This window comes from Lemur catta, chromosome 2, assembly GCF_020740605.2.
Source record: "Lemur catta isolate mLemCat1 chromosome 2, mLemCat1.pri, whole genome shotgun sequence".
Lineage (NCBI taxonomy): Eukaryota > Metazoa > Chordata > Mammalia > Primates > Lemuridae > Lemur > Lemur catta.
Window position 1 is genome coordinate 55,573,929 of NC_059129.1, and position 26,698 is coordinate 55,600,626.

Below are 26,698 nucleotides of genomic sequence, written 5' to 3' on the forward strand. Positions count from 1 at the left end.
AAGTGAAAAAAGAATGAGGATTATAGCCTAGGAAATTAAAAGGGAAAAAACGTAGCCCAAGTATAACATTATAACCTCAAATCAGAGGTATAACTGCTGAGGGGAAAAAGAGGGCATGGCTCATTTCAAAGCAGCAGCAGTCCTGTAAAGAAGGTAGGCAGAGTGTGCAGGGGTCCATTTAGAATGACTCAGGCTCCCTAGTTATAAAGTGGAGGTATATTAGTAGCAGCCTCAAGGGTAAGGAGGTTGAAGTGCACTCTGTCTTATTTGAAGTAGCCCTTAGCTATTTAAGTAGATGTGAGAAAAGGCAGATGTTGACTGAGGGGGTGTGGGCTCACAAGGAAGGTGAGACCTGCTATGAGCCACATATAAAATGTGGTGCGGTTGTGGGAGTGGTGAGACATGAACTAGGAACCAGTAAGACAGAATGTGAATTCTTAGGAATGAGGAGAGAGAAACGTACTGGTTTATTAGCTTCTTTTGCTTTGGCAGGCATTTAATTCTGGGCATTGAAATGTCAGTACAGGCAGTTTAAAAGCTTCAGTGTCAGATGAGCTATAACCCTCATTGACATCAGTGTAGTTAAGGAAGTTAAGTAGGGCTATGAAATAAAGTTTCCATTTCTTGTTTCAAAAACAATTTATGGCTAGGTGAGCAGAAGCATAGGAATACAACAATTCGATGAGTATCTTTTAGTGTTCCATTAGGCCAGGTGCAGAAATGGTCAGATGGTATTCAAAAGATACTGGCTATAGACATAATCCTTTGTTGAAAGTTCCCTTGGGTTACTATTTTTTTTAAAAAAATCACTTCTTTGTAATTTATACAAGCTCATGAATAAAGGAAACACAGATTATCAAAATTTTTGTTTTCAAGAAAGCTACCCTATAGTAATTTGTGAAATGTATAAATTTCACTTGATTCTTGGGTGACAGGTCACTTGTATTTACTGCTTAAAAGTTGCAGTTATTCAAATAAGAATACTGTAAATGCATTACTAAAATGAGAATGTGCCCAGTTTATTGGTCTGTGCCATGTTGATTCTAAATGTGGGTTCTCTGCAATGAGGTAAATTTTATTTAAATACAAATTAAAGCAGAGTTAAGGCTATCTTATCCTTCTTAGGTGGAAATCACATTTGAAGAGAGGGCAGTTTGTATTTGCTGCATTGCATCTCTCACAGTACCCAGCATATAAAGTGCCTTGCATATTATATTAGTTTAAATGTTTATTATAGTTTAAATGTTTATCATATTAGTAAAAAACTTATTTACTAATTGATTGAGGGTAGTGGGCACTTAATGCTTACTGAACCAAATATTTTGTACCTAATTTTTTGAAAACCACGTGCATTTTTTCTGTGACTGTAGATGTAGCTGAAAAAGCAAATCAGTTACTTAAAATGCTTCAGTAATTGCCTATAACATCTAGGAGAAAACCGTAAATCATCTTCATGGCACATAGGGCCCTCCTTGTTTGACTCTGGTCCCCCAAGTCTGGTCCTCCCAAAAGACATCTGGACTTTTGATTGTACACCTGCCTGTTGTCCTGGCTGTCTGACTACCCTTCCTCATCCATATTGGGCAAGTCCAATGTACCCTCAACAGGCTCTCCAACACTTCCTCTTTTAAGAGCAGAAACTGTATTTTCCATCTCTATATTTATGAACCAGCAGCTGCTCATTTATAATGGGCAATCAGTAAATGTCTGTTGAGTTAAATGAATGTGTACTTATGACTGGAAATTCTCTACATAATACTATGTTTATAATTTGCCTGATATTTGAAAAATGCAAATATGTTTGTCATTTGGGATTACTTTAAATATCTGACCCTTCAAAAGGAGCTAGCTATAACATATTTGGTGAGTAATGCTTCTTGAAACATACTCCCTTTGAGGGCCTATGAGGCTTCTATGACTCCAGCTCTATCACACTAGCATCCAGATAAAGAAACATCAGTAAAAGGGCCTTGCAGCTGGCAAAGTGGTGATTCATTTAGATGGAGTCATCATGTTTTAAATTCTTTCTTTTTTTTTTTCTTTTTTACATCAATACTATAAGGAAATAAACTCTTTCTTAATGTGCAATAGAGAAAAATGCTTAGAGTGGTCATATGTCTGAGCGCATCTCCCAAAGTGCTAGTGGAGTAACAGGATTTTGTTATAAGCTGATGGGTCACCAGTTTGAGCAGGGAGGTTTTTTCAGCTTCAATGACCTCACTGTATAGGCATTGTGATTGAGATTATTATTTCCTGCAATTGTTTTCTAAAGAATTATTTTTAAAATTCAGGTTACACATTGATGTAACTTGTGACTAAGTGTATGGTAAATTAGCTAAACCACAACAAGATAACAATAAGAAAACTGCACAGGAAACATAGTACTTTGGAACTAAGAATAAAGAATAAAAAAAGAATTAGTTGCTTCCAAGATTTGAGCTAATTTAGTTAGCATTTAATTTATTTTTCTTTAGCATAATCTTCTTGGTTAAAATAGTTTTTACCAGAAGGAAAGAAGGTAGATGATCTTTTCAATATAGTATCTTCTGATAAGTTCCTAAGAAAACTTTAGGAAGAAATGATGGCAGTTTATTATAAATTAAGTTGGTCTGAAATTGTGTCATTCACACAGATTGTAATGTTCTCTTTGATGCCAGATCAACATGTTCAGTGCTTAGCAGAAAAAAAGAAAGTGAATGGTTAGAGTGGTATTAGTCCATTTGTCCGGGAATACAAAGAATGGGGAGGACAGATGTTTGTAAACAAACCTAATTCAGTATAAAGGGAGCAATAAAACAAAGGCAAAAGTAAAAGACAATTTGTTTTTTGCTGAAAAGAATTTGAAGTTAAATTTATTATATGTAGTAACTATGAGATTTTTTTTTTTTTTTTACCAGATTTTCTTTCACCCAACTAATAATCATTGCTGAGGAAAGGAATGTTTTGAGCTGAGGCCGGTGCTAGCCATACAAAAATGTATAAAACATACTGCCATAACTTGAAGCTGGGGAGGTAAGACTTACAAGATGGAAAGAGCTCCATGGAATAATTAATAACTAACATTTATTTAGCACTCAAAGGTATAAAAAGTATTTTTACATACTTTTGCCAGTTTAACCATACATTCCTAGATTTCATTCTTCCGTTAGAATTTCCTTTGGCTTTGTTGGAAGACAGCATTAAATTTGGGACTGTGATTACTTCTTAGCTTTATTTCAATTTTCTCAACATTTCCTATGGGTTCTGTTATGGAGATAATACAGATCCTGGAATTTGTAGGACAGAACTGATTGCAAATGTTTTATCATGTTGTCAGATCGTGTGACGTGACTTCTGGTTAAGAAGATATGGTCACCTTATCTACCTGTGACCTCCATTTCCTAAACTTACCTGTTACATATATTCTGAAATTATACTTTCAAAGGTGACCTATTGTCAAATCCAATGGTCTTTTTACCCCCTTCTGTTTGTTCTTCTTAACCTTTCTTCAGTTCTATTTATTGGCTTTTCTTCTTTAAATATTGAAGATTACAGGTCTCTTCAAATAGCTTATATTTTTCTTTGTCTCCTTTCATGAATCCTCTTTTGCCTCTCAACAGCCTCATTCTTCCAAATCTTAAAATGGTCTAGTTTCTTATGAACTGCTTGAGCCACACAGATTTCTTAAAGGATCAGGAATATTGCTTGCATATCCACCTCCACTCCTTACTTCTAGGACTCCTGCAGACTGAATTATTGCCTTTCTTCCAAGCTTTAGTTCAACTCATACCGTCTCCCTGCAGCTTGCTTGCCCATAACAATGGGCAATTAATTTTCCTTTACATTCTCAAGCATTTGACCCTCACTAGCTCATACTGTTAACTTTGTGCTCATGTCTCACCTCCTAGTTAAAAGGCAAACTCCTTGAGGATAAGGGCTGTACTTTAGCTTTTTTTTTGGTTTGCTTGGTAGGAGACAACGAATATAATACTCAGTAAATATTTGTTGACTGCAAAAAGACACAATATGTTCCATGATTTCAATACGACACAGCCAACATTTTGTCTAGGTGAGCATATTAAATTTTTTTTCTTTTTCTCCTTTTTGGCTACTGCCTCTGACTTTGACAATTATGTTATAAAATTACCACATGCTTCTTTTCTAGAAGTAATGAAAGGATTACAAGATGGTAAAAACAGGCCTATGGGAGATAGTGGGAATGAATATATACAAGTTCCTACTAAGTGCCAGACACTGCCCTGCACAGTAAGATTTCTTTTAACAAACTCAAGAAACTGAAATTCAACAAGGTTAATTTATCCAAGGTACCACAAAAAGTAAATGGCTGTGCTGAATTTCAGAAACTCAGGTCGGCCTGGTTCCAAAGGACAAGGAAGGCAGTTTTAGTGTTGGATGACTGTGAGAATTAAATGACATAATTTCTTGAAAAAGCACTAGGCACAATATTTGGTGGTCAACAAATGTTGCTCACACACACATCTGCTCTGGAACTGGGTCTACTTAAACAGGAGGGGGGAAAAAGCTGGCTGCATTAATTACACTTGTTTCTAACTCTAAGGTTCATGTTTGACTGCAATACCCCCCTTCATACGGACGCTAGAAAAAAATGCCTGGCAATATTTCAGATCATTGAAACGCTTATTTTTCTCCCCTAATCAGATAACGAGTTATGCTTTAGAAAGAGAAAAGGGATTTAGAAAGTTGTCTTCAACTGAAAGAGACTAAAGGAACCCAATAATTTATTCCTGTAGAACAATTTATTTGACGTCTAGGATTTTTTCCCCGACGAAGAACAAATGCTTCCGATCCGTAAGGAACTTCGCAAGGTAAACTGAGGGGTCCCGGCAGCAGCTGGGCCTCCCCTGAAGGTCGGAATCAAGCGCGCTCGCCCTCCTTCCAGTCGCCTCTTCTCTTTTAGGTCCTCCAGAGGCTCCGTGTCTGCGGAAAGTTAACACCGTGTCGCCGCTGCGGAAAGTGGGACAACCCAAAGCTGACTTTGCCTATCAGCAAAAACCTTTTGCATTCATCTGAGGCGACAAACCAGAGAAAACGCCCGACCCAGCTGTTTGGAACCTCCGGGGGTAGGATGGATGAGCCACAGCTCCTCCGGATTCCTTCCTCAACCGCTCGCTGCACCTGCACGCGGGCGGCGCACGAGCCCCCGCCGTGACGTCACCGCACCTGGCACCAGCCGGGGGGTCGGGGAGAGTACCCGAACGCGGCGGGGGCGGGGCAGGGAGAACGAGGCCGTTCTCGCGAGATTTGCCTCCTCCCGGGCCCAGCTCCCCGTACCTTCCCGGCCTGTGTCCCGGTCTCCACCTCAGTCTCTGGCGTCGCGTCCTAGAACCGCGGGCGCTGAGGGAGCGGCAAGGGGCGGGCTTCGAGGCTGGGCGGGCGCTCGGGGTTGGAGCCGAGGGCCGGGGTGAACCGGCAGTTCCCACCCCCCCTGCGGGAGCGACAGGGGGTGGGAAAGCCGCCGTCCGGGCAGGCGGGGAGGGCCCGCCCGCCGCCGTGGCTTCGGCGGAGGCCAGGCGTGAGGAGCTGCGGCCGCCTCTGCCTCGCGGGCCGCGCTGAAGGGACTGGCCGGAGAGCGCCGCGGGCGGATGGCGGCGCCTCCCCGTCCTGTCTGAGCTCAGGAGGGGCAAGAGCGGCGTGCGGGGCCGCGCGAGCCACAGGAGGAGCGGCCGTCGGCTCCTCCTCGCGGAAGCCCCCAGCATGGGTAAGAGACTCCGGGGCGCTTCTCGCCGCCCGTCCGGACCCTCCTGACTCGGAGAGCCGGTTCCCCTTCTCGGCCCTGGTGGCAGGCGACGGGGGTCAGCCCCGGCGCGGCGGCGCCCCACCCTCGCCACCTCCCTCCGTCCCTGCTCGCTTGCCTTCCACCTTGTTCTTCCCGCGGAGAAACTGGTCAGGGGGGTCGCGGGCGCTTCCTCGCCCGCTCCGTTCTCCGCCTCTCGTCCTGTTCACCTAAAAGGTGCGGGAATGGCGGGGGACGACAGGCCACCTTTTCTCGCCTGGTGTTGCCCAGCTAAAATCTGTCCCGACCTTCCTCTCCTTCCCCAGCCCCTTCCTTCCCTCCCTCCCTCTCCGTTTCTTGTCGAATGGGGGAGGGTGACCGAAAAACTTGACATAGTAGCACTTTCAACTTCTTTATTTTCTGCGAAGCTTTGTATACATTGGGTTTTTAAGGAGATGTGTATACATATATTTCATACGTATACACACACACACACACACACACACACACTCTCTCTCTCTCTCTCTCTCTCTCTCTCTCTCTCTCTCTCTCTCTCTCTCACACACACTTGGAGGGGGTCAGAGAAGGCATTCCCCCCCCCGCTGAAACTCGAAAGGGATGCCTCAAGGACAGGGAAACTTAAGTATATTTACTCCGGTCCCACCTAGGCTAGCGTGTTGGCACTTAAACATTCAATCTCCTCCTGAGGACTGGGTTGGGGTTTGATAGGATTTCAGTGTTGAACACTTTGAGAAGCAGTTTCCTGTTTGGAGTTAGATTTCCTTGCTAGAGGAGAGAAAAGTACAAGGCCTTATGTGTTATTTACTATGTGTTTTAAAGTTTTGTTTGGAGTTAGAGAAAGCAGAATGTGTTGCAGCCTGGTGTGAACACAAGTTTTGTTACTTGGTGTAACAATTGTTTTGATAATGAAGTTCAGTGTGGGCTAGGCCATTACCTCCCTCAATCCTTTAAAAATTAAAAGCTGAGAATTTAGAATCCCTTTTGTTTTTCTTAAATCAAATTGGTGCCACCGTTCTGTAAGAGTAAACCCAAGTTTCATTTTGTAAAGTAAATCAGGAGGACCCTATCACTTTTTGCAGTTGAGAGTTGGTACTGCTTCCTATCAACAGACCATTTATTACCGAAATTAATAATTCATGAAACTAACAAATGATTTAGAAGCAGGACAAATACAGAGCACTGCTGATGTGGCACCCTCTGCCCACACTTTGTTTTGTGGGGGATGCTTTGAGCATAGTGTTTATAGACCTTTGCCTAGCTATCCTGTTTTCTTAGACTTTCTGATTTTTTTTCTCCCCACCTCCCTCTTACTTTCAGGTAACTTTTATACACAAAGTGCTCTTGAACTCAGAAACAGTGAAATAAAATATTTGCTATTTGGAACTATCAAATGAATTCCTTTCTAATTGATTAGTTGAGCTTGCAAGGTAATTGTGAGCTTATTCCTTTAAGCATCAAATTATAAAATCACCTGAACTGCTTTGGATGAAAATCATATTAAGATATATAGTTCTTTTTTGTCTTAAATAGGATGCAGAATATAATGAAACTTCTTTAGATGACCGAGGGTCATTGTTGGTGACCATCAGTTACTGTGATGCCATGAGAAATTTGTATAGCTAAATAACATTCGTTTTCATTTTGAAGTTATTTAAAATAAGTACTTTTTTTTTCCTGCTTTACTATTGGTTGTGCTTGTAACTGTGATTAGCGTCCACCTTCACCCTCCCGTTCCTCATTTTGCTGGAAGTTTGGAAATCATATTCAAATTTGTGATTTCTGCATAGTGGTAAAATCAGGCCCCTACTTAGTGTATCAGGCTATCTCTTGAGAAAGTAAATGAATACCAATACTCGGATATTGGAATACCTCTTTTGATTGTTCAGAGGCATTTTTTGTTTTGTTTTTTTGATCTTGTGTTCAGGTTATTTGAGTTGCCATATATATAGTCTTGGTAAATTTCAACTTGACTACTCATAATGTGTTTCAAAGGTCTATTACTTGGGGCATTTGCTGTTAATTTTTGAAAAGTGTGAAAATTTCTCAATGAATATATACTTTAAATTTATTGGCCATGTAATGATAGAATTCTCAAGTTCATTTAAGTGGAGTTTCCTCTTTAACATAAATCTCATTTGCTTGGTTTTGTAGTCAGCCGTCTTTATTGCTTATGATTTAAGGTGCAACCTAAAATATTTACATGATATTTTATCTAATTTGCCATAAAGTGAAAAAATCTTAAATTTCTTTGAGATAACTTGGGTACTTATTAAGTGATGGTTCTTACATTTAGGAGGTACAGCTGGAGAGTTAAGAGGATTGGCTTTGGGTGGGTCCTCTACCTGAGGTCAAATCCTGGCTTTTCCACCTACCGGTTGTGTGACTGAGCAAGTTATTTAACTTCTTTGTGCTTTAGTTTCTGAATGTATAAATGGAATAAAAGTATCGACCTCATAGGTTGTTAGGAGGATTGAATAAGTTCATACTTAGAACATTACCAGTGGTGGTGGTTGTTATTTTCAAATGATTTCCCTGATTTTTGTGCCAACTCAGAAAAAAACCAATTCTCAATTATTGACCTTTGTTAGAAGTAAGATATTGTCTTTGAAGGACCAGTGGGATGAGATGATTTTGTACTAATGCAGTAATTGAATTTTATGTAACTTTTCAGAAATATGTAGATACTTTTTTCAATATTGGGTGTACTGTGAGAAAGCCCATCATTAGTAATGTTTAGTTGCTTAGGAAAAAGTTTTCAGTGGGATGAATACTAGTGGAGACTTATTTGAATTTTATGTTAAACTGATGTTTATAGTGTCCACATTTGTTAAATGAAGAAGGATGCTTATCATCAAGAAATTTTAGGCATATTCTGTGTACAAGAATTTAAGGAGAGCTTTGGGGAGATAGGCATTACTTGTTTTTCTTATTCTAAAAATACAGTTTGGCATTTTGGAGCAGAATAAGACAAAAAGCAAATGGCATAAAGTGTTACTATATGTGACTTCTTATTTTTGAAAGAGGAAGCAGATTTTAAAGGGCAGAATTGCTCTTAATAATTTTAGGTAAGGTCACGAACTTTTTAGTTTCAATTTATTTTATTTTATATTTTTTGATTACAAATTGTGAAAAGTTTAAATTTATTTTATAAGCTCACATATATAAAATGTCAATCATGAGATTTTGTTAATAGAAATTTGCAATTGATTTAGATGACGTGTGGACTTCTATAATATTGTGATTTATTTTACTTTGTTGGACTGTTTGGAGAAAATCTTGATTCATAAGTAGTTGCAAATAGAAATTGCCTGCTAATGGCTTATCTTTTAGTCTCAGGATTTACTTCAATTAAACTAATCCAGAGCATGAAAAAGGCATATTAGGAAATTTTTGTTTTAAAATTGAAATCACTGGAAAATCTGATAATTTTCTTTCTTAATTAGAAAGCACTCATGATGAGATTTTTTTTTAAGTGTTTCAAATTTTGAATAGTTTAAATTCCGTAAAATCACATTAGCAGTGAAAATTTACATTGCTAATATCTTATATTTTCCTATAGGAATGAACCTGAAGTTTGCCATTTCTGTCTCTAAATGAGGGGTTTACAAAGTAAAATGGTGTCTGTCACGTTAACTAAAATCTGACTTTGAAAGCATTTAAGATGAAGTTATAAAACATGAAGTGTTTTTGGTTCATGTTATATTGCTAATCAATTTTATTTGTAAAGTTAAAGTGAATAAATTTTTATTTATTCATTATCCAAACCTGTGATTTTCTTCCGTTCTCTGTCAAGGAATATTTCTTCTATTAATAAATGTAAAAACAATTTATCATTTTGAGTGATAAAAATGTTTAATTTTCTAACGTATATAAAGAAGTGGTGTTATTGTATCAAGGGCTTGAAGATAGGGAAAGAGGTGTAATGATTCTTGATTTGGGTAAGAAAGAATAGGGCAGAAGCTGCAGACCTGTTTCCTAGGTAAACAGGTGAGGCAAGTTGTGAAAGATCTAAAAGTTTTCAGAGTTTACATTGAAAAGAAAGGGCAAATAAAACCTAATATGCGATTGAAATTTAGGTAAATTAGGCAATCACTGTGATGGAGCTGAGACTTGCTTGGTTGTAGGATTTGATCTGACTAATGTAGAAATTGAACATAATCAGGATTTAGGGACCCAATTATCTCAGCAGTCAGGTGTCTTTCTGAATGAAGCGGGGGAGGCAGGGGGCAGAACACTAGCCTGGGAAATCTGAGTGGAGGTCCACATATGCCCACAGTCAGCCTGTCAGTGTCGGGGTTATGGGTAGCAAAATGTCAGTCTATATGTAGACTGATAGGTGTGGAGCAGGCCAGTTTGGTGTGAGAGTGGGATGGTGGTTGGTAGCAGGTACTAGGTAGAGGTTCAGACTGGCATCTTAGGGGCAAAAGGAGAAAATAGGGTCTGGCTGTAGGCGTTGGGAAACGAAGCTAGATAGGGGTCCAGATTTCTCATGTGAGACATAAAAGGTAGGTGTTTGTCTGCAGGGCACAAGTGAGCTTGGTTGGTGGAATTGTTATGGTAAGCCAAGATGCTGAACCCTAAGCTATAGACCTTATGTATTTTCTGTTTTAGGACCATATTAGTCTATATTAGTAGCTGAGTCTGTAAGTGTGATAAAACTGGTCCTGAATAACTGTGGGGTGAAATTGGATCCTCTGTAAATGCTCAAGGATATTCCCTGGTTATAGTTTACCACCAGGTCTGTTTATCTGCTCCTAGGGATTAGATGAATTTGCTTTTTCTTTTCTTTCTTTTCTTTTCTTTTTTTTTTTGAGACATAGTCTTACTCTGTTGCCTAGGGTAGAGTGCTGTGGCATCAGCCTAGCTCACAGCAACCTCAAACTCCTGGGCTCAAGCAATCCTTCTGCCTCAGCCTCCGGAGTAGCTGGGACTATAGACATGCACCACCATGCCCAGCTAATTTTTTCTCTGTATATTTTTAGTTGTCCAGATAATTTCTTTCTATATATTTTTTTAGTAGAGACGGGGTCTCGCTCTTGCTTAGGCTGGTCTCCAGCTCCTGAGCTCAAAGGATCCTCCGGCCTCGGCCTCCCAGAGTGCTGGGATTACAGGCATGAGCCACCACCACTCCTGGCTGGCTGAGTTTGCTTTTTCTTTCCTGCTGTGTTTTTCACTGGAATTCCTTTCCTTTCAAACCCATTGCAAAGGAGATTACAAAGTCTCAGCATAATCTTCTGTTTCAGAAACAAGTACACAATCTTTAAGGGTATTACTCAGTTATAACTGCCAATATAATAATAGGCAAGAAGGCACAAATAACTTGAAAGTACTTATTAATTGTCAGTCCCTTGGTTTCGCTGAAGTGGTGTTAGGCTCGAATAAGACCTTGGTTGGGTGTTTTTGTTTTTTGCGGGGTTGGGGGACAGTGTGTACATGTCCTTGCTGGTTCTCCCTGTCCTCCCAGCTTTGATTTGGGTTTGTGTTAGATAGATGTTTAGACTAGTTCACATTAGAGACATTTATTACCACTATTAAGCAAACAGAATTCATTATCTTCCTAGGCCTTTTCTGACCTGGATGATGGTATACTAAGATTTTTGAGTCATAACCTTGGTTTTAGCCTCAAATGAAGTAGATATTTTTCTTCTGGCTCGTAAGTGTTTCCTCCTTTGGACTAAACTTGGTATTATCTCTTTTTTTTTTGGTTTGTTTCTGAAGGCTTTAGGTGCCTGGATGTTCTGTCTCTTACCTGTTTTCCTTGACCCCTATTTGATTTATCAAAAGCATGTTTACTAGTTGATTATACTTAAAGGTGCTTTTACTCTAAGGAGAAACTCTTTTTTTTAAAAAATTCGTTATTCTGAATTGATGTGTGGCCTAAGATATTGATCTAGTGTCTGGTATGGCTGTGTTATAAGCTTTTTCCTAAAGCTTATTTATACCATATCAATCCTTTTCACTGGCTCCAGTAGGCTTGCATTTTATAATCTTTTAAATTTTATGTACTTTATTAAACTTTTGTGATCCTGTTCTGTTTTCAGCTCATTTGCAAAACCTGATTAGGTGAAAGCCTGAATTCCAGTATCTGTTTTAGTACTTTATCAGTGCCACTTAGCTCAGGTTGTTTTTTGATGCTTCAATTTCCAGATAATTCCAAGGGAGTTACTGTGTAGCATCTAATCACTAGGGATTTCTAGTAGAAAAATACAGCCATGTACTGCATAGTGACATTTTGGTCAATGATGAACTGCATATGGGGCAGTGGGTCCCATAAGATTATAATGGAGCTGAAAAGTTTCTATTGCCTAGTGACATCATAGCCATTCCAGTGTAGTAGTGCAACACATGATTCATGTGTTTGTGGTTATGCTGGTGTAAACAAACCTGCACTACCGGTTGTATGAAAGTGTAGCACATACATTTATGTACAGTACATAATAGTTTACAATAAACAACTGTTACTGGTTTATGTATTTACTGTATTATACTTTTAATTGTTATTTTAGAGTGTACCTTCTACTTACATAAAAAAAATTAGCTGTAAAACAGCCTGCATATCCTTCAGGAGGTATTCCGGAAGAAGGCATTGTTATTGTAGGAGAGAACAACTCTATGCATATTTCTGCCAGTAGGACAAGATGTGGAGGTGGAAGACAATGGTGTTAATGATCCTGACCCTGTGTAGGCCTAGGCTAATGTGTGCGTGTTAGTTTTTAAAGAAAAAATTTTAACAAGTAAAAAAAAAAAAAAAAAAAAGTATGCAGTAAGGATATAAAGAAAGAAGGTACTTTTCTACAGCTGTACAACGTGTTTGTGTCTTAAGCTAAGTGTTATTACAAAAGAGTTAAAAAGTTAAAAAATTTAAAAAGTTTATAAAGTAAAAAAGTTACACTAAGTTATTATCGAAAACCGAAAATTTCTTTTTATAAACATCGTGTATAAGATTTTTTAAAATAAATGTTGTGAATGGTGTTTATAAAGTCTACAATTGGGTATGGTAATGTCCTGGGCCTTCACGTTCATCACTCACTCACCCAGAGCAACTTCCAGTCTTGCAAGCTCCGTTCATTGTCTGTGCTCTATACAGTTGTACCATTTTTATCTTTTATATCATATTTTCCTATACCTTTTCTGTGTTTAAATACAGATACTGACCACTGTGTTACAGTTGCCTACAGTATTAAGCACAATAACATGCTTTGTAGGTTTATAGCCCAGGAGCAATAGGCTATACCATTTAACCTAGGTGTGTAGTAGGTTGTATTATCTAAGTTTGTGTATGTATGCTCTATGACGTTTGCACAAGGACGAAATTGCCTAGAATTTCTACTTCTAGGCAATTTCATTTCTCAGAATGTATTCCTATCTTAAGTGACACATGACTATACTTTTAAGTATGGTAACAATAACAAACAGTTGCCACCAACATTAAGAGAAAGTTCTATCACAAGGTCACATCATCAAGAAAAGAAGCTGCTGATGAGTTTAATCAAGAAGTATTTGCCTTAATGTGAAGAATGTAATTAATACTGTAATAGGTACTGGAGACCTATCTAAAACTAATAAAATTTTGGTGCCCAAGGAGTTTACAGCAGTGTTAAGGATTGGGCATATTACTAGAATCATATGGACTTTTTTTTTAAAACTCCCTACAACTGCTGGATTTTGATATAAATGCTCCTGCCTTTCCCTCTCTCCTGTTGTTGATTCAAGACGACGTAAGTGTGTTGGGATGGCTTTTAGTGTTTTGGCAGGAATAATACTTAATAGGAATAAAACTTGTGAATTCTTTAGAAGTCCAAACAAGAGGGAATGTAGTACTTTAAGGGCATGTGTTCCAATGTCAGAAATATTAAAATGTAATAGAAGTATATGGAAGATTAGAATATAGATTCCTATACTACAAGGCAAATAGGATTTATTAATCTCTCATTAGTTTGACCAGCGATGATATAGCGGTTACTTGGCAGTAGCCAAGATTTTTTTTCTTTCACTCCTGGCAATGAGTCTTTAAAATGAAGCAAGCCTTCACTTGAGCTGATCCTTTGAGATATGTATGTTTACCTGATATGTTAAAATTGTGTCTTATCTTTCTTAGTGTCCCATCAGTGCTCCAATAACTGAGGTGGCCAGAAATTTACCTAGCATCTAGACTGACTTTAACTACAAAAGTGTCATTCCTAGAATATTTATCATGATTATCATTATGACCAAGAGCCAAATTATTTTAGATTGTTAAGTGTAGAAGCCCATATACTATATTTGTAAAATTGAGACCATATAGTCCTGGTTAAAGTGGAGTATGTTTTTAGGAAACAAAGTTGGTCTTTCAAATGTATACTATTCTACAGGGGTTTTCTCATGGCTTGTGTTAGAAACAACTTTTATTTAGAAATGTGTTCTAAGATCAAATTTTTGCATTAGGCTTTAATTAAAATTCCTGCTCTGCTGTAGCAAGTTGCGCTCTTGAGTATTTTGCCCTGCTGTTTTGGTGTGTGTGTGTGTGCACCATACAAGATGAAGAATCCATTTTTATTAATACTTAGCTACTAATTTGGCCATTCTTACCAAACACGTTTTAGGAAGCAGTTTAAAAAAAATAAATAATGAAAATAAATCTGTTAAAATTCCAGAATTAGTGTCAGATGGAAATATAAAGGATATATTTCAAATGTCAACTTAACTCCTTTCCCATAAAATTATTCTAAATTCTTATGTAACTTACTATATATTCTACAAAAATCAATTGAACTTATTATTAGAATCTCATAGTTTAGAAATAAAAACTTTATTTCCTTCATTTCAAGTATAAATGAACTCTCTTGCCCTGAGCTCGTTTATACTAGAGACCATATCACTTATTTTATTTTATTTAAAAAAATTTGTTAGCTCTCTTAATGACTAGCAGAAAATTGGGAGCCTGCTAGGTATCCACTAAGTCTGATTCAGTAATATGTAAGTTTGGAGTAAATGGGGAGAGAGGGCCAACCTAAGGAATAATACAAACTTTCAATATGTTGAAATACGTCCATGTAAACCAGGCTAACAAAATGTTGCCTACTGGAATTACTGTTTCAAGTTGATGGATGAGATCTAACTTTCTTTTTAAAAATAAACTATTTAACCCCATCTTTATGGCTCATTGAGGCTGGTCTTAAGTCCCTTTAGTAGAGAATCAATAGTTTGGGATATTAAGCATCTTGTCAGGTAGATCTGCTGATTACCTACTCCATGTATGTAAATAAAAGGAAAGTTAGATAAAATGCAAATGAGAGACATTTCTATGTGTCTCCAGTTTATCACATTAAACAAATTTAGGCATAAAGCCTTAATTTTTAGCTTTAAAAAGTTTGTTTAAAATAATTTAAACAGTGTTGGACAGGCACAGTGGCTCACGCCTATAATCCTAGCACTCTGGGAGGCCGAGGTGGGAGTTTCGCTTGAGGTCAGGAGTTTGAGACCAGCCTGAGCAAGGGCGAGACCCTTCTCTACAAAAAAAAATAGAAAAAAACTAGCTGGCTGTGGTGGTGCATGCCCCAGCTATGTGGGAGGCTGAGGCAGGAGGATCACTTGAGCCCATGAGTTTGAGGTTGCAGTGAGCTATTGTGATGCCGCTGTATTCTAGCCAGGGCAACAGCGAGACTCTGTCTAAAAAAAGAGAAAAAACCAGTGTTGTCTGAACTGTAAAAGTGTACCATCTTTAAAGTAGGTGTTGTGAAACAAGTATACATATAAGTATACATATATATTTGAGGCATATTAAGTCGTTGAATTACATATATGTAATTTTAAATTTTCTAGTAGCCTTTTAAAAAAATAAACAGGAACAGGTGAATTTTATTATTTTAGATATGGATTAAAGAAAGTACATTATTTTGACATTTTTAGTATAAAAGTTATTAATGGGATAATTTACATTTTTTCTTTGAATTATGTGTATTTTAAATTTATCTAAATCAGTTTGGACTAGCCACATTTCAAGTGCTCTATCATTACCTGTGGCTGTTGGTTACCAGCTCAACAGTGTAGTTTCAGAATGTAAAATTTTGTAGGTTTGTTGTGAATCTCATGAGAGTATATATGAAAATATTTTTAAAGTATTATGCAGTTTTATTAGATATTTATGGATGATTTATTGTAGTTAAAGTATATTTTCTCATAAAATTGCTCATTTTAGTGGATTGTGGCTTCATGTTTATTTCATTGTTTTCTAAATAAAATGTGGTTTTGACCTACTGGTGTATTATGGGATTTGAAGCTTTTGAACCACATTTGGGCTGTTATTTGGAAGTATAATTTGGTCTTGTAATAAGAGAGCTGTTCTTTTAGCTTATAGTGCTTGTTTAATTTTAGAAATAATGAAGATTTAAGAGTGGTAGTTCATAAATGAATGAATGCTGTTGGTAAAGACTTGAAAAGGAAAACAAAAATAATTTTTAGGATATAGCAAGTTCCCAGAAATGACATGGGGAAAATATTTCACAGTCCTGTCAGTTTTCAGTGTGTAAAATTTTGCATAGAGCTCTGTGATAGAATTGTTCTGGGAAAATGGTCTATAATCTTCATCGGATTTTCAGTGAGGTCTGTTATCTGAAAAAAAGTTCTGTAGGACTGTTAAATAGTTTTCCCACATTCTAACATTTTTAGTTCTTTTTAATCAGTCATATGTCACACTAATATTTTTGCCGCCTGATAATAATTATAATTCTATGTTGTTAGTAAATACTTTGGTTTAGATTCAGCAAATGTTCCTTGAGGTCTTTGTCTATATCAGCACAAACAGAAGCACTCAAAGGTGGACAAGACCAGGTGCAATGGCTAACACCTGTAATCACTCTGCTTTGGGATGCTGAGGTGGGTGTATTGCTTGAGGTCAGGAGTTTGAGACCAGTCAGGGCAACATAGTGAGACCTTGTCTCTACAAAAAATAGAAAAATAATTTGGGTATGGTTGCATGTACCTTTTAGTCCCAACTACTTGGGAGACTAAGGCAGGAGGATTGCTTGAGCCAAGGAATTCGAGGCTGCAGTGAGCTGTAATCTCCACTCTGTACTCCAGCGTGGGTGAGTCTCTTAAAAAAAAAGTAATGGACAAGATGGCTATGTTGGTTGCACTTTAGTTACTTAGAGGGGAGATTGTAGCATGTTGTGAAAGATGTTAACATTTAGTGAATATAAGCACTTCGTAGGCAAGTTATTTCATTTAATTCTCACAACAAATCTATATATTTTTGGGTACTGTTGTTACTCTCATTTCACAGATTAGGAAACAAGCACAGAAGTATTAATAGTAAGTAATTCGAGGCCAAGGTTTGAACCCAGGCAATCCTATTCCACTGCTGATACTCTTAACCACTATGAAATGTGGGACAAACAGCTAACTCTTCCTCTGGGCATTGTCATTTAGGTTACAGAGAATAAGCATTCTTGTTCCTCCTTATCGTCCTACTTTTTCTTTTATTCGTTCTGTCATCCAGATTGTAACTTACTTTGTAATTTCCTTATTATGCTTATTGTTTAGTTCTGACTCACCCTTGTTAGAATATAAACTCTAGGAGTGCCTAGAGCTTTTTTCCCTTAGATGTATCCCAAGTGCCTAGAACAAGGACTTCCAGTAGGATTATACTTGTTATACTATTATACATGAAAACTAAATTCATTGAAAATCAAAGTTAAAATAAAAATTTGAAATTTTAGGCAATATAGTCTCTTTTATTTCTATGTTCAAGATAGCTGTTGAGTACATACTATATATCATGCACATATACTTGTGCTTAGGAATACAAAGACGAGTAAAACGTGATTCCCTACTTTCAACCTTGGCCACATAATGTTTTTTGGTAATTTGAATTTAATAATTTTCTGATTATAAGAATTTAGGGTTTTTTTAATGTATTTGGTGAATGCTTAGAAACATGGAGACATTTAAATGATTACTTCAGACATTTTCATGATTCTTTTTTTTTTTTTTTTTGGAGACAGAGTCTCGCTCTTTTGCCCTGGCTAGACTGCCATGGCATCAGCCTAACTCACAGCAACCTCAAACTCCTGGGCTTAAGAAATCCTTCTGCCTCAGCCTCCCAAGTCACTGGGACTACAGGCATGCGCCACCGGGCTGAGGCACTCTAGCCCCAGCAACAGAGTGAGACTCGCTCTTGCTCAGGCTGGTCTCGAACCCCTGAGCTCAAAGATCCACCCTCCTCGGCCTCCCAAGTGCTAAGATTACAGGCGTGAGCCACTGCGCCCGGCCTTGCTTTGAAATTTTGATTATTTTGTTTTACTTGAAGTGTAGAAATTTCTCCTTTCTATACAGTTTTTTTTTGTTTGTTTGTTTTTTGTTTTTTGAGACAGAGTCTCTCTCTGTTGCCCAGGCTGGACTGTCATGGCATCAGCCTAACTCACAGCAACCTCATATTCCTGGGCTCAAGTGATCCTTCTGCTTCAGCCTCCCGAGTAGCTGGGACTACAGGCACTCACCACAATGCCTGGCTAATTTTTTGTTTCAATTTCTAGTTGCCTGGCTAATTTTTTTTATTTTTAGTAGAGATGGAGTCTTGCGCTTGCTCAGGCTGGTCTTGAACTCCTGACCTCAAGCAATCCTTCCACCTTGGCCTTCCAAAATGCTAGGATTACAGGCATGAGCCCTTGTGCCTGGCCTCTGTGCAATTTTGATACTCATTTTTGTCTTAGTCCTTTTGGCTGCTGTAACAAAATACCTTAGATTGGGTAATTTATAAAGAATAGAAATTTATTGCTTACAAGCTGGGAAGTCTAGGATCAAAGCACCAGCAAATTTGGAGTATGGTGAGGAGGGTTGACTCTCTGCTTCAAAGATTGGTACCTTTTTGCACTGTCCTCACATGACAGCAGTTATAAGGGTTACTAATCAGTTCATGAGGGTGGAGCCTTCATTACCTAATCTCCAAAAGCCCTCACCTCAGATTAGGTTTCAACATAAGAATTTTGGGGGGGCACAAACATTCAGACCATAACAACTTCCACTGCCTTTCTTGCTCTTTTCCTTCTTCCTCCTACTTCTGTGTGTGTGTGTGTGTGTGTGTGTGTGTGTGTGTGTGTGTGTATTTTAAGAGTTCTTTTTTATTCAACTGGAATGGTATATGGTGTGAGATGAAAATCTGTATGTAGCGTGTTCCACTAATTACACAGCGTTTGAAACCTTGGCAGTATTGTGTTGATATTTTGGGCCAGTTAATCCTTTGTTGTGGAGGGACCATCCTGTCATTGGAGGATGCTTAGCAGCATCCCTAGCCTCTACCCACTAGATTCTAGTAGTATTCCTCAGCTATAACAACTGAAAATGTCTCCAAACATTGCCAGGTGTCACCTGTGGGGCAAAATCATCCTGGTTGAGAACCATTGCCCTAATGTATATCAGTTCTGAATATACATGTTATAAATCTAGTTACTCTGAGAGAGGCTGAATTGTTGATTTAGGCCCAAAGCCCATGTTTTCTGGGGCCAAGTTTAGAGTTAAGACTTCTGCCCTTTTTCTGGGACCAGAGCATGGAATTTACAAAGACAAATGCTAAATTTTATTGAATGCTATTTTAGAATCTGTATGGATCGTGTGGTTTTCTTATTTTGATTTTTTATATGATAAATTTGATTTCCCAAGATTGAGTCTATCCCACGATAGACTCTGCTGGTAATGGCTAATTATCCAGTTACATATTTGAATTCCCTTTCTTGATATTTTATTTAGAACTTTGTCTGAGAGAGTACATTTCTGGGTGTAATCTTTGGTCTTAATATCATTCAAATTATTTCACATAATGATTATTTTAAATGGTGAAGCTTTTGTAGCTTGTTTTGTGTTAATCTTTAAAATAGTCTATATCTGGAAACTTTTTGAGGCCATTTTTAGGCTGCTTTCTCATTCCTGCATTATTGATCTGTTGGTTTTTTTAAATCTCTCGAGTAATTCATGTTTTTTTTTTTAAATAGAAATTTATCTATTTCCAGACATTTAGGTTTGTAGCTTTATATTATATCCAAGAACCAGCTCAGTTTCGTAGGTTCTCATGTGTCTCTGGGCCTGCTTCCATTTCCAACATTCTATCTTTGTGAAGCAGGGTTTTCTGCAGTGACAGCAATAAAAACAAGATTACGGAGTAGACTGGACATAAGCAACACACTTTGGGTGTCACTGTCTCGCATCACCTCCAGATGGAACTGTCTAATTGCAGGAAAACAAGGTCAGAGCTCCCACTGATTCTGCATTATGACAAGCTGTATAATTATTTTATTATATATTACAATGTAATAATAGAAACAAAGTGCACAATAAATGTAATGTGCTTGAATTATACTGAAAACTACCAACCCCCCCCTCAGTCCTTGAAAAAAATGATCTTCCATGAAACCGTCCCCTGGTGCCAGAAAGTTTGGGGACTGCTGAATGACATTGACAATATATGTAACCTTTTGAAATTGGCCTCTTTCACTTAGTGTGATGTCCTTGAGATTCATCACTAGTGCACAACAATATATTTTTTTTTTTTTTTTTTAAGATAGAGTCTCACTCTGTTGCCCTGGCTAGAGTGCCATGGCGTTAGCCTAGCTCACAGCAACCTCAAACTCCTGGGCTCTAGCGATCCTTCTGCCTCAGCCTCCCGAGTAGCTGGGACTACAGGCGTGCACCACCATGCCCGTCTAATTTTTTCTATATATTTTTAGTTGTTCACCTAATTTCTTTCTATTTTTAGTAGAGATGGAGTCTCGCTCTTGCTCAGGCTGGTCTCAAACTCCTGAGTTCAAAGGATCCTCCTGCCTTGGGCTTCCAGAGTGCTAGGATTACAGGCGTGAGCCACCGTGCCCGGCCAACAATACTGTTATTGCTGTATGAATATACCCATTTTTTTGTTTATTCATCTATTAGTGGACATTTAGGTTTTTTCTAGCTTTGGCAGTTAAGAGCTGCTATAAACATTTGTGTGTGAACTTAAGCATATATAGCTAGGAGTAAGATTGCTGGGTTATATGGTAAGTGTATGTTTAACTTTATAAGAAACTGCCAAATTGTTTTCTTGAGTGGCTGTACAGTTTTGTATTGCCACCAGCAATATATTGGACTTTTATTTTAGTTATTCTAACAGATGTGTAGTCGCATCTCACTTTGTAGAATCGGCATATTTTTTCTTTAAACATTTGGTAGAATTTGCCAGTGAACACATCTGGGCCTGGAGATTTCTCTTTTTGGAGATTTTTAACTACAAATTCAATTTAAAAAATAGTTGTTCAGGTTATCTCAAACTCTACTGAACTACCAAAACCTTGAAGTTTTTTGTGTATGTATTCTTGTTTATGGTTTTCCCTTATCTTTTTAATGAATGAGAGAGAGGCCTGTAGTGATAATCCCTCTTTTCCTCTTTTATTCCTTTTATTTTTTTTTTTTTGAGACAGAGTCTCACTCTGTTGCCCGGGCTAGAGTGCCAAGGCTTCAGCCTAGCTCACAGCAACCTCAAACTCCTGAGCCCAAGCAATCCTTCTGCCTCAGCCTCCCAAGTAGCTGGGACTACAGGCATGTGCCACCATGCCCGGATAATTTTTTCTATATATTTTTAGTTGTCCAGATAATTTTTTTCTATTTTTAGTAGAGACGGAGTCTCGCTTTTGCTCAGGCTGGTCTTGAACTCCTGACCTTGAGCGATCCTCCCTCCTTGGCCTCCCAGAGTGCTAGGATTACAGGCATGAGCCACCTCGCCTGACCTCTTTTATTCCTGATGTTGGTAGTTTGAGTCATTGTTGGTCTTCTTCTTCTTCTTCTTTTTTTGTTTTTTAAACCTTGGTCATTCTTCCTAGAGATTTATCAATTTTATTGATGTTTTCAAATAACCATTTTTGGTTGTGTTGATTTTTTTTTTTTTCCCCTTTCTGTTTGCTCTGGTTTCAATTGAGCATTTTATGTGACTCCATTTTATGTCCTCTCTTAGCATTTCAGTTATACTGAAATTTATTTTTTACTAGTTGCCCTAGAGTTTGTATATACTTTATAACTAATCTTACATTCACCTTTAAATAACACTGCAACACTTTTTGTGTAGTGCAGTTACCATAAAGTATTCCCAATTCCTCCTGTCCTTTATGATATTCATTCATTTTACTTATCTGTGTGCTATAATTGCCCAATACATTGGTACTATTATTGCTTTAAACAGTTTTCTTTTAGATCAATTATTAATAAGAATAAAAAAGTATTTCATTTTATCTTCACTCATTCCTTCTATGCTTTTCCTTTTTTTTATGTAGATTTGAGTTTCTGGCCTTATGTAAATAGCTTTACTTCTCCTGAAGTCCTTTAACATTTCTTTCATGGCAGGTCTGCTGGCAATGAATTCTTGTTTTTGTTTGAGAAAATCTTTATTTTTAGTTTCTCTTTCCCTTTTGACGAATAATTTTTGTGGATAACGGATTCTAGGTTTTTTTCTTTCCTTCAATGCTCTTAAAAATTTTTTTTGGAGAAAAGGTCTCAAGACTGCAGCGGTATCATCTTAGCTCAGTACAACCTCAAACTCCTGGGCTCAAGTGATCCTCCTGCCGTGGGCTCCCAAAGTACTAGGATTATAGCTGTGAGTCACTGAGCTGGCCTCTTTCAATGCTTTCTTTACCTAGTTTATTTCATCCTTCCTTGCTTGGTTTCTGATGAGAAGCCTGCTATAATTCTTATCCTTGTTCCTCTACAGTTAAAGTATTATTTTCTGATGAATTCTTTCAAGATTTTCTCTTTGTGTGTGGTTTTCTCCAGCTTTAATGTGATATGCCTAGGTGTAGATTTTTTTTTCACTTTTATCCTAATTATTTGTTTGAATTTCCTGAATGTGTGGTTTGGCATATGCTATTTTTGAAAATTTTCAGCCATTATTATTTTGTGTGATTTTCCTGCTCTATTTCCCCTTCTTCCTCTTCTGGAATTCCAATTATATGTGTATTATACCTCTCCAGAATTATTCTGTGGTTCTTGGATGTTCTTTCCTTTTTTTTTTTTTTTAATTTATTTTTTATTTTTGTGTTTCACTTTGGGAAGTTTTTAGCGACCTATCTTCAGGCTTACACAGTCTGCCTTTGGTTGTGTATATATAGTCTACTGATTAGCCCATCGATGGCATCCATTATTTCTGTTATTGTGTTTTTGACTTTTTTTTGATTCTTTTGAATAGTTTCTATGTGCTTATCACTGTGGTCCCCAACCCCGGGCCATGGACTGATACTTGTCCGAGGCCAGTTAGGGACTGGGTTACAAAGCTCTGCTGCTCTGCCACCCCATCCATCTGTGGAGAAATTGTCTTCCATGAAACTTAGGAAGGGTGGGGTGGGGCACACAGCAGGAGGTGAGTGGAGGGTGAGGGAGCAAAGCTTCATCTATATTTACAGACCTTACTCATGAAACCAATACCTGGTCCCAAAAAGTTGGGGACCGCTGGCTTACCATACCCATCTTTTCCTGCATGTTGTCTATATTCTGTATTATCACCCTTAGCATATTTATCATATTTTAATTTTCCTGTCTGATAATTTCAAAAAATGTATCATATCTGAGTCTGGTTCAGATGCTTGCTATGTCTCTTTAGACTTCCTTTTTCTTGCCTTTTTAGCATGACTTGTAATTTTTTGAAAGCTGGACTTGATGTATTAGGTAATAGGAACTGAGATAATTAAGTCTTTAGTATGAGGTTTTATATTTATTTGGCTAGGAGTTGGATTGTTTTTAATGGTTTCTCTACCTGTAGGTGTTGGAGGCTTCAAATTCCTCTAGTATCTTTGTTTTTGTCTCTCCTGCTGTCTTTGGGTTCCTCTTAAGAACGTTTTCTTGGGTAGAATCTGCATCTTCCATCTCTTTCAGCTGTAATCCACTGCTGTTGTACTGGAGCCCCATTAGTGTGATGGTAAAATGTGGGGGAGGGGAAGTATCTTATAATCTAATAATTAAATCTCAGTCTTTTAGTGGGTCTGTGGTCTTCACACGTTCCCCCACCCCTAAGACAAGAGGGGACTAGAATCAGAAATGCAAAATGCGCATTTCTGTGTGGAATAAATCCCTGGTAGTTTTTTCCATGGACAGTAGGCCTTTGTAGTGTAGAATACTCTGGTTGTATTTCACCATGGTTACTTTTCTTCTTTGCTAGAACCACTGGGAGATCTTTCTTGGTTTTTCACTGTAAGAATCTGGTGGAGTTCCTGTAGGTAAAATGCACAGAAATGTGGGGACTTCCCTAAGACTGCAGTCCACAGGAATTTCCCACTTCCATGCCATCCCACAGTCAGTCTCCAGCAATTCATTGCAGTTACCATTTAAGTGTTTGTCCTGGGATTGCATTTTTGTCTCTAAAAATGATATGTCTAAGTCCTAACCCTTGGTACCTATACATGTGACATTAATTTGAAATAGAGTCTTTTCATATGTTACTAAGGATGTTGAAATGAGATCGTCTTGGATGTTGGGTGGGCCGTAAATTCAATGGCCGGTGTTCTTCTAAGAGTAAGGAGAGAGAGATTTGAGATGGAGACATATGGCGGAAGGCCACGTGAAGACACAGAGGTTGGAGTTATGCAAGCAAAGGAATGGCAAAGATTGCTGGCTGCCACCAGAAGCAAGGATAGAGGCATGGAAGGATTCTTCTTCATTCTCCAGAAAGAACCAATCCTACTGGTCCCTTGATTTTGTACCCTGGCCTCTAGAACTGTAACTGGAAGAGAATAAATTTCTCTTATTTTAAGCCACCCACTTTGTGGTGATTTGTTAAAATAGCCTTGGGAAACTGATAACAGTGTTCCTATCAGTTTATGGCTTGAGCAGTTTCTACACTAGGTAAAGAGATCTTGGTTGTGACTCCTTGGATATGCCTGTTTTTTCTGTATTTTGACGTAGTGGTTTACTCTGTATCTTTGATTTTCTGATGGATCCAAGGAAAGTGATTACATTTCAGTTTGTTTAGCTTTTTTCCTCTTGTAAGGGTGGGAATGAGAGCTTTCATAGTTTTTACATGTTGGAGCTGAAGCTTCAAGTCGAATATTTTTTTAATCTGTTCATTCTTTCTTGCCAAAGTGTTTGACATTTTTATGCTTTCTCTATTATTTTAGTGATTACTACATGCATTCTTATGAAAAGCTAGTGTTAATAGGTAACTTTACTCTCCTTCTATACCTTCATTCATGAGTTCTTGTTTTTGGTTATTGTCTTTCTCAGTTCTAAAATACCTATGTGGTTCTTTTCAGGTTTGCTGTTTCACCATCTACCATTTTCAGCTTTGTATCCATTTTTCAAGGTGAACTTTTATATCTGTGAAAGTTGTAAATGTTATTGTTTTAATGTCATATTTAATGAGTCTAATATCTGGAGTTCCTTGGAATATTTCTGTTGTTTCTTATTTCACTAGGTACTTATTTATGGTGTTTTGTCACTTCACATCCCTGGTTATCTTTGCTTGTCTCTGGATGTTGTAAATAAAAAAATATTTCTTGACACAGTTTAAAGCCTAGGGTATTTTTTCCCAGAGAGGATTTTGGTTATTTCTCTTTTGTCTTGGACCACTTATTTCTACATTTAAGGCTTGAGGTTTCCTGAGTCATCTAACATTAAATGAGATTATTGTGTTTGGGTGTATTTATTTAGGGTCCTGTCCCAACTGCTAGCCCCTGGACTCTGCTTTTATATCTGAGAATGGCAAAGCTGCTGAAGTGCAGCTTAGCCTCTCAGTCACATCTTTAGGATTGGCAGATACCTCCCAGGGTCAAAAGTCATACCAGTATTGTGCCTACCTCTCTGGATTCCAGTCCTCACCTGGACCTCACCTGGTAATACAGCCATACGTCACTAAATAATGGGGATACTTTCTGAGAAATGTGTTGTTAGGTGATTTTGTTCTTGTGTGAACATCATAGAGCACACTTACACAAACCTAGATGGCACATGTATAATAACAGCCTGTTATTATACTGAATACTTTAACCAATTTTAACATAATGCTATGTAGTTGTGTATCTAAACATAGAAAAGGTACAGTAAAAAATATGGTATTATAATATAATCTTACTGGATCATCATCTGTATGCATCTGTTGACTAAAACATTGTTATGTGGCACATGACTGTGTTACTGTATTTTTAGTTTTTAGATCTTTTTAAGAAGGTGATTTCATATTTCATCTAGCTTTTTAAATTGCTTTTCCTGGGAGGCTTGGTCCAAATGATCTAGTATTCTGTTACTTCGTGTCCTTTGATGGCTTGTTTTTGAATCTTTTTATCCCTGCAGATGATAGAAATGCTGAAATGTGACATCTGATTAATTTGGGTGCTTTCTTTAAAACTAAACTGATAAGTAGCCAAAGTAATTAAGTTAAATTTCACTTTCTTTGTCAGTGGTAATCACAATTGAAGTGAAAGATAGGCAGTCTACAACCAAAGGGACTTAAATCATTGGCTTGATAAAAGAGTGGGTCAGTAGAGAGCCATTAGTGATAGACAAGGGTCTGTACACTTTTGGACTGTTTTTATGCCATATGCACTCATGGAGTATTTTTCAGAATGTACACATTCTTGGGTTTTTTTCAAATGTTTTAATTAGTCAACATTTATTTCTTCACTTTAAGCAAATAATACAAACCCCTTTCTTCATCTAATCAGTTAAACACAATCATTTGAAATAGTGGAAAGGTTTTATTTAATTTGCACTGGTATTTACCAGTTTTCAATTAAAGAATGAGTTGTATGAGTTTCCAAAATATGGAAATGCTAATTCTTGAAATGATGGCCTGCATGCTAGTTGTATAGCAAACTGTTGAATTAAATAATATTTTATTTAAACAGTTTTAACTTTTCAGTAAGTATGGTTGTTACATATTGTTTGGTGAATATCAGGTTTTAGTAACTTATTTTTACCCAATATGTTTATTGTATAAAAGTGGTAAGATAGGGGTTACAGTTTACA

The 26,698-nt window shown here is 37.7% G+C and overlaps 1 protein-coding gene across 1 annotated transcript in view; it reads left to right on the forward strand.

Annotated features, from left to right (window-relative positions):
• The first annotated feature begins 5,393 nt into the window (after nt 1–5,393).
• Nucleotides 5,394–26,698, forward strand: part of LOC123632925 (CD2 associated protein) — a 125,215-nt gene continuing 103,910 nt past the window's right edge. Inside the window, exon 1 of the mRNA XM_045543705.1 lies at nt 5,394–5,719. Within this exon, the coding sequence (XP_045399661.1) occupies nt 5,716–5,719 (4 nt within the window). The 5' untranslated portion in view covers nt 5,394–5,715. The remainder of the gene's footprint in view (nt 5,720–26,698) is intronic.